The 10,232-nt window shown below is 34.3% G+C and overlaps 1 protein-coding gene across 2 annotated transcripts; it reads right to left on the bottom strand.

Annotated features, from left to right (window-relative positions):
- Nucleotides 1-611: 611 nt before the first annotated feature.
- Nucleotides 612-9,236, bottom strand: LOC127710391 (uncharacterized). Of its 2 annotated transcripts, XM_052216221.1 has the most exons (3): nt 8,328-9,236; nt 1,765-7,313; nt 612-1,265 (listed from the first exon to the last, which is right to left on the bottom strand). In XM_052216221.1, the coding sequence occupies exons 1-3, from the start codon at nt 8,328-8,330 to the stop codon at nt 1,229-1,231; spliced, it is 5,589 nt and encodes a 1,862-aa protein (XP_052072181.1). In that variant the 5' UTR covers nt 8,331-9,236; the 3' UTR covers nt 612-1,228. The 2 variants fall into 2 exon arrangements, with proteins under 2 accessions (XP_052072181.1, XP_052072182.1); XM_052216222.1 differs by lacking the exon at nt 8,328-9,236 and having other exon boundaries at nt 1,765-7,496.
- Nucleotides 9,237-10,232: the final 996 nt, after the last annotated feature.

Here is a 10,232-nt window from a genome sequence, read left to right as displayed (position 1 = left end):
AAATAACTGTTCTCGGCCAGGTTTGTGTGGATATTTTTTTCATAAACCCCACTAAGGTTGTCTTGGCTACCTTTTTGCTGAAACTGTTTCTTTTAGAATAATTTTCTTATGCATGTCTTATGCATGTCTGTATATCTGCAGTTTTGATTTAATATATCTGTATTTTGCTATATATAGGTCATTTGGGGGATAACAAATGATTTTTTATTTAAAATGAAATTTAAGTTCGTCGCTTATTACATTTGTGTATTTATAAATCTAATAACAAAGAAGCTACTGAAAATAAATACCTCCACCCCACCCCCCAAATCATTATAAAATACAAGTTATGTACACAGAAATGATTGAAATATGAATGCTGAAACTGAAAAATAATTTGAAAAGTGTCAAATGGAGATAATTTTTTATAACAACATCATGCTATATATACTCAAACTGTAGATCTATATACTGAGTCTGATCAAGCATAATAGGTTATATTATAGCTCATTTAAATGTAGCAAACTTCTGCAAATGTATATTGTACTTACTTTAATTACTCTAGCGACAAACTATATCTGAACAACTCAGATTGAGCATAACAAACCATTAAATTTGATTGACCACAGAATTCTCAGTGAAAGTTCATATCATGTAATCTGATCTTCATCAGCTGCGATTGGAATTTGTGTGCACGCTTAAAAGTCATCAACCTGATGAGATACATATGGTTTCAATATTCAAGCAAAATAACATGTCCAGAGTATTTATATACAGGTTTTATTGTTTTTTTAATTATTTCTATCATAAATTGATTTAAATTAAAAGTTCAAAAATAGTTACTTGTGTATAGTAAAGTGTTTTGAAGAAGTTTTCACTTTTTAAAATATTTTGATAAAAACTATGGTCTTAAGCATTTTAAACTAAATACATAGGAGACAGTGGAGATATAAACTGTCTGAATTAATCAAATGAAAAAGTTCAATCCTCTCTATTTTGATTTTATATGTATGATGATTTGTGTGATTTATACTTGAAAATAAACCATATCCTTAATTTTTAAAATGCACAAATTCTATCATATACAAAAAGCACAAAGGTATTGACATCCTCTCGTCGTCTCGGAAAGTCATTGAATTATTGCAAAGTGTATCATAGGTAAAAAGTTATTTAAATTTGTACACATGTACACAGACTGTTCATATAATAATGTTCCCAAATGGACAGTTCACATCAACATCACAAAGGTTTAGGAATCAGGAAGCCTTCTGCGGGCTTGGATTTTCCTGAAATAAGAAAAAGGATAAATCATGTGCATAAATGTCTTTTGAGTATGTACCTTAATCATATTTCTCTCATATGTATTTATTATTATGTATTTATTTATATAGCTGTTTTGTCTTACACTCGTGAGACCCCTTTCTTTAATTGTAGTATGATTTTGTATCCTTCCAGGGGGACCTGAGATCACCCCAATTTTTGAGCCGTTAATGTTAATTATCTGTCTTTATTTTGAAGTGCTAAGCGTCTCGCCGTTTTGTTGTTTCTGTCCTGGGTTTTTTAAGTCCATTTATACAATTTCTGCTTTATTTGTGCTACGTTTGTCTACCCTTATTTGTTTATTATAGTATTTGTGCTGGGTGTTTTATATGTAACTTGGTTGCCTGTTTGTCTCTGACCATGTATTTCATTTGTATTTTGGGGATTTATAAATTCAGTTACCATAAGTTTTTTTTATTAATATTAATATTGAATCATTGTTTGGTTATGTTGTACTAAACTTACCTTGGTGTCGACATTTTAGGTTGTCTCTTGCCACTTTTTCCTTTTTGTGGTGTGTCTTCAGAGATTCTCTTAACAGTTTTTCGTTTTAACGGTATGGCGTATTCCTTCAGCTTTTTGCCAATAACTTCCTCTGGAACTGTCAACAGGTCGTTCTTGTTACTGGTGTGACATTCAGGTCCTAAGTTAAATATGGTTGTTCCATCTTGTCTTAAATTTAAACATCCTGAACCCACAAAATTCGGAAGGTTTGCCTCGTGATTAAAAGTTGTTAAGAGATAATCTATTTGGCATTGTACTAACTTCCCAAGTTGTCGAAGAGCACTTTCTGGTGGCATCCATGTCTGAGGGTGTCTGAACTCTGACTTTCCAGGGTGTTTAACTGATAGTTGACGGACTTCTGTAGTTGATAACTTTCCATATTCAATGTTTTTGGGGTAATAAAGTTTGGTGTACAGTTGAACATACTGCTCCATATCCAAGGTGCAAACAAATACATTTCTAGGGTCGGTTTTTTGTACAAATTTGAGAAGCGAACTCAATATTACTGGTTCTGACAATGCAGTTGTCAATAGTTTCTCATGCGAAATTCCATGATAATTTGGCAAATAGTCATTGCCTCCCATTGACAATAACACTGCAAGTGTGGCACCTATATACTTGTTTCCAAATCGTTTTTCGAGTACAGTTATTATTCCTGTTATATCATAGATCTCTGGCTTCTGTTTTTGTAGCCATACGTAAACAGGGAACTTAAACGTGTTGTCTACATTTCTTGGCCAGTATAAGCTTACAGTGAAGAGTTGTATTACGATGGTATCAATGTCTGCTGATGTAACATAGTTCACCACACATTCACCATCATGGAGGTCATGTTGGACATCACGTAACCAATCAGCTTGTGACATCTCCGCTTCTCCTTTTCGCTGCCTGATTGCATCCAACTTTCGTATACCAGATACCCCAGCATGTTTTGTAAATACTGCCCGAACTGGTATGGTAAATAGGGAACAGCTACAGTTGTTAGAGTCCTCACATTCACACTGTCCATAGACTGCCTCACTATCTACATCTACAGTTACATTAGCTTGGATATCCAATTCATGTAAATGTTTGCCTAGGTAGTTGCTGACTGTTTTCTTTCCCAGCCCAGTTGATATTGCTGCTTTTTTACTGAATTTGCCCTTGCTAATAATTTCATCCTTCTCTTTTAAATGTGCTATTGTAATTGGATCTTTTGATTGGCGTTTTTGTCTTGTTGCAGCCTTAAATATATCAGGGGTGAAAGAATATTTTTCCTCGCAAATAATGATTCTTTGGACGCTTGGTAAATCTTTGAGGAGCTTCTTGATGATGCCACAGGATACATATTTTAAATAATTCTCTCCTGTGTTTGCAAAAGTTTTGAATTTTGCTCCTGCAAATTCAACAACAACTATTTTGGCAGTGAGTGATATATATTTTGGAATATCCTTAAAATTGAACATTAGTAAATTGTTGAGTGTTGGAAAATTTTCGTCCGTATTTGATGGTTCTGAAGCTAGATCTGTCAGGCATTTCTTCAATATTGTATTCAAAGCTTTCTTTACTCCTAGTGATTTGTTTGTGGTAGATTTGGAACAGTCAGGTTTGACAACTGCTTGACAAGTATTTTGAATTGAACTGAAGCATTCGATTTCCTTTGTCATTTTCTTCACTTTTTGTTGCCTTTTCTCTTCTAATTTGACATGTTCTGGTTTAATATTAGTTTTCTTTTGACATCTTCCCCTATTGATGGTGACACTTTTCATAGCTTTTGCACGGTTTATTAATACTTTTGGACCTTCAATATCAGTAATCTGTGGTATGTCTTCCTCACTCAACCCTAATATACCATTGGTGCAGAGGTACCTTCTGATCAAAAAGTTGCCAAGGGCATATGTTGTCTTGTCCAATAAAGTTTCGGAAATATCCGGTTTAGATGGATGGTAGATGTTTTTTGGAATTTTCTGTTCAGCATGTGACAACGCATTCATCTTAATAATCAATTTGGCAGTACGCATAATATGTTCCATGTCATTAGATGATAACTGTTTTTGGATGAATTTTGAAGCACATGATTTAGCAGATTTGTTGTCCTGTGCAGATGTGTCATCAACTTCTTTAAGTCCTGTGAGGAGAGACATTCTCATTATATGTATTTGACGTTGGTCATCAACTGTAGACATCTTAGGCAAAACTGAGTTTATGGTGGAAGTAGGTCTTATACATTTCTTTGCAGTTCTATGGTCTATTTCCCGGCTGGTGTCCAAGCCAAAATTAACCTTGCTGTCATTGTGTGGAGATGTGTACAAAGAATGCTTCAACTTCTGATGAAATGGACTGCAACTGTAATGTGACAACAAAAGCCTGATACAAAATCCAGCATAGCTAGATGCATTATTCAGAAATGAGAATGGAAGTGAGGATTTAACATTTGCCAACAACAGACTGTAACCATTTTCTCCGCCAATCCTCTCGGATACAGCAATAGCAACAATTTCATCGCAGTGTCTCATTAGTTCTAAATGTAGACAGAATGTTGCATTCTGGTTTTGTCCTTTCTGCAAAAACCTTTCAAAGTTGTCGCCACATATATTTTTTAGTTGGTCAGGTGTCTCTTCCATAACTTCAATAACCTTACCGGCTTCTTCTTCTGTGAGTGTAGAGACATAACACACAAAGAATGAAAGATGCAGAGCAACTGATAACCTCCAAATGTTTCTTGTGGCCGTTTCAATGTTCTCGATGGTAAGTAGTTTTGTCCAATCCTTTTCGTTTTCTTCATCTTTCATGTACCTCAGAATGTGAAGTAGTCCAGTTGTTTTATATGCGGATATCAGATTGGTTATTTTGGATTTACGGAGATGGAGAATAGGAAACTCTGGAATGAAAACTTTGTATTTTTCTGTGCTGTCAATAAGTTTCAGCAAGTTTTTTGCAATTTTATAATCTGGAGCAAAGATGATTTTATCTTCTTTAACATTGACATCTGTTTTGATAAGAATGTCATCAAGAACCTTCTTTAATACCAAAATGTCGTCATCCCTAGCAGAGGCTGGTGGAGGGTGTCTACAAAGCAAAGGTGGTGGGGCAGCTACAGGAAGCACTGGTTGACACTCTGTTCTTGACTGGTCATTGACAGGTACTGTAATACTGTCATTATCAGTTGACATCATTGTGTAGATAAGCTCCTCGATATTTCCTTCTTCTTCGTCATGCATAAGTTCAAACTCTGCATTTTCCAGACTTAAAGTAGATATGTTACTTTGAATTTCAGAAAGATCTAAAGAGAGTTGTTCATCCCAAAAGCTATTCATATCTGTTGACTCGTCTAAATCCTCTAATCTGCTCTGCATAGATCCAGAAAATGAAATGTCACCAAAAGGTTCTGGTTCTGATGCTGTCCCGATATCAGTTTCTACTGTCCCGATATCTGTTTCCAGAGGAATGGTTTCGTCAGGGTCAAAATGGTTTAGGCTTATGTTCATTGATTCCATTGTCTTATTTATTTCGTCCATACTGATTTCCATTTCAGTCTGACTGTTGTTTGAAAGAGAGTTGTCTCTCTTCTGGGACTGTATGGTACTTTGAGCCAACTTCTGAATTTCAATGAGACTTTTAATACATTCTACTCCAAACAAGCTTTGAAATCCCCATGTCATATTTTCTGTGAAAATGTTGTTGGTATCTTGCTCATTTGGTGTTTGTTCTAGAAAAGTTTTGTTGACATCATCCTTTCCTAGTTCTGTTTCGTGCATGCAACTGCAAAAATGATCCTGATCACAACCATTTGTGTGCCAGCAAGATGTTAGATGTGCATTCTTGGGAATTCCTTTAACAGTTAATGGTAGTGTACATAGCTGATTAGTTCTGCTTTGTCCAGGATGTGGATCAACATTCATTGTAAAGTGAACCAGGTTGTCCATTAGTAATGCTAGATGACATTGCTTTATAGAAACTTCTTGAAGGCATTCAGCATCTTGGTCAATCCCTCTGTATGTAAGTTGGTATTTTTTCATGAAGGTACGGTAATAGCAGATTTCAGGGTCTGCATTTTTCCTCAGTCTTCTATCTCCTGTCCTCTGACTATGTGATATTCCAGCATGCGAAGTCAGCGAAAATACAGTTGAAATGTTGTGATAGTTCACTAATAATTCATCTGTATAAATGTCTTGTATTATTCCACCATACGATTGGTTAAGTGTCTTTAAATGAGCTTCAAACTGACAGTACAAAGCTGCAATCTTTGGCTTGACTGGTTCAATGCTGACAGCATTTTTCACATCTTTACTAATGTAGGTATGCTCAAGTTGTATCTGTACTGGTAGTGGTACATGCAGCAGCCATTCCCTGGACACGTTAAAATGGTTGATATCCAAAGGATCGGTTAAGTATGTGTATTCCCTAAAGCAGGAGGAACATAAGTTTGGTTGTATTAATTCATTAGGGTCAATTGCTTCATCATCGTGTGTTCTGGATACATGATATATGTTATCACTCAAAACGCCCATTTTCAGTTGGTCACGTACTGTAAACCTTGGTGGAATGGAATCCTTAAATGAACGAAATGTGTAATTGGTGAGAAATACAATTTCTGGTGCATTCAAAAAATGTGTGCGTTGCAGCAATGCTCTTATGCTTATGATGACACAAATATTATCCAGACAGGGAATTTCTAGGTTTTGTGCCAGATCAACTAGGACATGGATTCCATGGACATGGTTACATGTGTTTGAACAGTCAACACATAGTACAGAGGCTATGTTTTCTGATATATATGGTTTTATACAGGTCATAATATCCCGTTCTAGGTGGTCTGGCAAATGCTTGTGTCCCTCTACCTCAAGCTGTATTCCGTTAAGTGCTTCTGTAGATAACTTTCTAGATCTATTGATCTCAACTGTTTTCTCAACCATTCGTTGGACTCGTTGACTTCCGTCTTTTAATGTTTTACATAAGTTAAAGAAATCATCCTTTCGCTGCAAAATATGTTCGAAGCTTGATCCAGACTTAGGTTTACAGTAATTTTGGAAATGCCATTCAAACAGTTGTATCTTTTTCCACTGACTGGAAGAAAAATTATATTGATATGCCTCACCAATGAACTCTAGGTCGCTGTTACTTATGTTGATATCAGCTGTTGCTAAATTTTGGAAATTGCTAAAATTGCTGCCTATAATATCATTATAAAGAGAAAGATTGTGCCTAAGAACTTTTGTAGGTTGCTTTCCAAGTGCTGATTCCATAACTGCAGAACAGAAATTTTGACAAATCTTGAAGTCATCCATATGCTGGTACATGTATCTAAAAACTGATGCAACGGGCAACTGTTCGACCCCTTCATTTACTTGTATTCCATCCTTATATTTTGAAACCTGCCGAAGGATATTGCCTTTTCTAATACCAGATGTATCTGAATGGTCTTCATGGTCTCGTAAGTATTTGGTGAATTTCCCAAGTTCTATAAATGTCCCGTGGTCATTAGACTCAAATGGCAAATCTTTAACTACTGGCAGAGGATTGGTGTTTTGCTGAAAAGCAAAAACAAATTTAAAGGGTTTTTTTCTTGGGTGCTGTTAACTTGAAATTGAGATAATTTTTATTTTATTGATTTTGAAAAAAGGGGGGGGGGACCTTTAAAAAAATGTGAAATTTGTAGTGAGCATATATAAAAAGTCTTGTATAAATAATCTATATTTGACAAGCTCCATGAGGTGGGGGTTTCCTTTAAATCTGCATATACCCCCCCCCCCCCCCCCCCTTTTTTTTGAACATGTATTTATGTATCATTTTTCAAAATGTTACTGCAAGAAGAATCCTACCATTTCAAAATCACAATTATTATATTTTCAGGTGGATTAATGCTAATTTTTACTAATACTTCTTTCGTTTGGATCTTTTTATATTGGGTTTGTCTGAAAGTAATTTCTTTATACACTGCTTTGCAGAGTTGGTTTTGCTTACTTTGAAATAGTCCTAAGGTGTACTCTTTTTATATGTAAAACAAAAAAATAACAGGTACAAAATACCCCATAAGCGAATAAAAATTTGAACCCCCATAAATAAGAGATTATTGTATATATGTTTGGCACTATAATTAGAGATTCTCACCATTATCTTTTCCATTAAGTTTTGTTGACAAGCTCCATGAGGTGGGGGTTCCCTTTAAATCTGCATATACCCCCCCCCCCCCCCTTTTTTTTGAACATGTATTTATGTATCATTTTTCAAAATGTTACTGCAAGAAGAATCCTACCATTTCAAAATCACAATTATTATATTTTCAGGTGGATTAATGCTAATTTTTACTAATACTTCTTTCGTTTGGATCTTTTTATATTGGGTTTGTCTGAAAGTAATTTCTTTATACACTGCTTTGCAGAGTTGGTTTTGCTTACTTTGAAATAGTCCTAAGGTGTACTCTTTTTATATGTAAAACAAAAAAATAACAGGTACAAAATACCCCATAAACGAATAAAAATTTGAACCCCCATAAATAAGAGATTATTGTATATATGTTTGGCACTATAATTAGAGATTCTCACCATTATCTTTTCTTTAAAATGTTGACATCTTTAACATTGTTCCATCGCATCATATTTCTCCCCCTCTGTATATATCATCTGAATACAGAAATTGGTTTGTGTTAAATAAATTACTTCCCTTTGATTTAAAAATAAATAGAGAAGGACGGGGAATGTGTCCATGGGACACAGATGATGCCCCCGCTTATATATGACATTATAAAGGGATGTAACTCAAGAATGGTATAAGTGATGCAACCCAAATTTGTACTTGATCTGTGTTATGTGTTATTAAGCATTGTGTATAAGTTTCATAAAATTTGGTTGTGGCAAACTAAAGTAAGAGAACGGAAACGAAAAATTCAGCAATTTTACCATTTGTAAAGGGGCATAACTCTAGAATGATAAAAGTGACCCCACTTAAATTCAAACTTGATCTGTGTTTTGTGGTAATAAGCATTGTGTATAAGTTTCATAACATTTGGTTGAGGCAAACTAAAGTTAGAGAAAGGAAACAAAAAAATTAGCAATTTTTCCATTTATAAAGGGGCATAACTCTAGAACGGTAAATATGACGCCACCAAAATTCAAACTGGATCTGTGTTTTGTGGTAGTTAGCATTGTGTATATGAGAGGCTGACTTCAACTAAAGTTAGAGATTGGAAACCAATTTTGGAACGTTAGACATACGGACAGACGGACAGACGGATGGACGTACAGAAGGACAGGGGTAAGACTTGATGACCCCTCGGCTACGGCTGGGGCATAAAAAATAGTTATTTAAAAATCCTTATTTTAACACTGTTGTAATTTTACAGAAAAGTTGTGTTTTTGAATTCACCACAATGAAAAGCATTATGTTGACATACATTTTTGGAATATTGAAGTAAATGTAACGAGATCACCTTTTCTATACTTTTTAAAACAAAGTATAAATTACAACATAACTGTAAAGTAAATTTTGGTTATGCAAGCCTCTCATAAAGATATATATATCAGCAGGATTTAAGAACATGTGTTGTTCGACCTGTTAGTTAAATGCGTTTTGTTAAAATATACTTTTTCACTTTTTTGGTCTTTTGGAAAATGTTGTTTGTGCTGTATTTAGAACCCTCTAACAAGAAATTTGTTTTGCATGCACACGTATAAAAATTGCGGTTTTTATCCAACGCAATCATAGGTTTGAACGTTGTTTTCAATTTAGACTTATATATATATATATATCTGGCATATTTTTTTCAAAAGATAGTAATTCTTGATCAATCCCGCGAATGTTAACTTAAATTAGAAACTATTTTATTGTTGTAAAGCCACAGTGTAAAGCTATAACAAAAAGTTCTATATAAATATAAAATCATAAAGCTTACCTGTTCTATGAATGGTATTCTTTGTTTGAGGTTGATCTGTTTCCATTTCACAGGATTAAACTCATGTATCAACTAATTCATTTATCTGTGTTTTTCATTCAAAGTCAATATATACATGTACATTAGAACTATACAGAATATAAAAGTCTAAAGTGATGCACAACAAATTATAGTATATTTTATATTTACATATGAACAAATTATAAACACTAAGAGCTATCTACACAAATTTCTTTTATTTTTATTTACTTTCATTACATATGACTCAGATTTCAGTGCCTGAGATAATTATTAACATACCAGGTTCTGTATCACATGGATTTATCAGGGGTAATGACAGATTTATGATTTTAACTAATTTGTATAAACAACAGTTAAAAGAGTGTTACGCCCACTGCTTTGAAAAGGACAGTTTGTCGCTGGAGTATAATGTTGAAGGTAAAACTGGCTGCAACAAAACATCAAAACCAAACATGACTCTCCAGTATAAAATATCAATTAACTTTGTCTACCTAAATACAAGTTATATAAAACTAGAAGTGAAAACAACTCATCAGTC

This window comes from Mytilus californianus, unplaced genomic scaffold (genome assembly GCF_021869535.1).
Source record: "Mytilus californianus isolate M0D057914Y unplaced genomic scaffold, xbMytCali1.0.p SCAF_75, whole genome shotgun sequence".
NCBI lineage: Eukaryota > Metazoa > Mollusca > Bivalvia > Mytilida > Mytilidae > Mytilus > Mytilus californianus.
The sequence above is the reverse complement of the archived record's forward strand: the minus strand, read 5'-3'. Positions and strand labels throughout refer to the sequence as shown.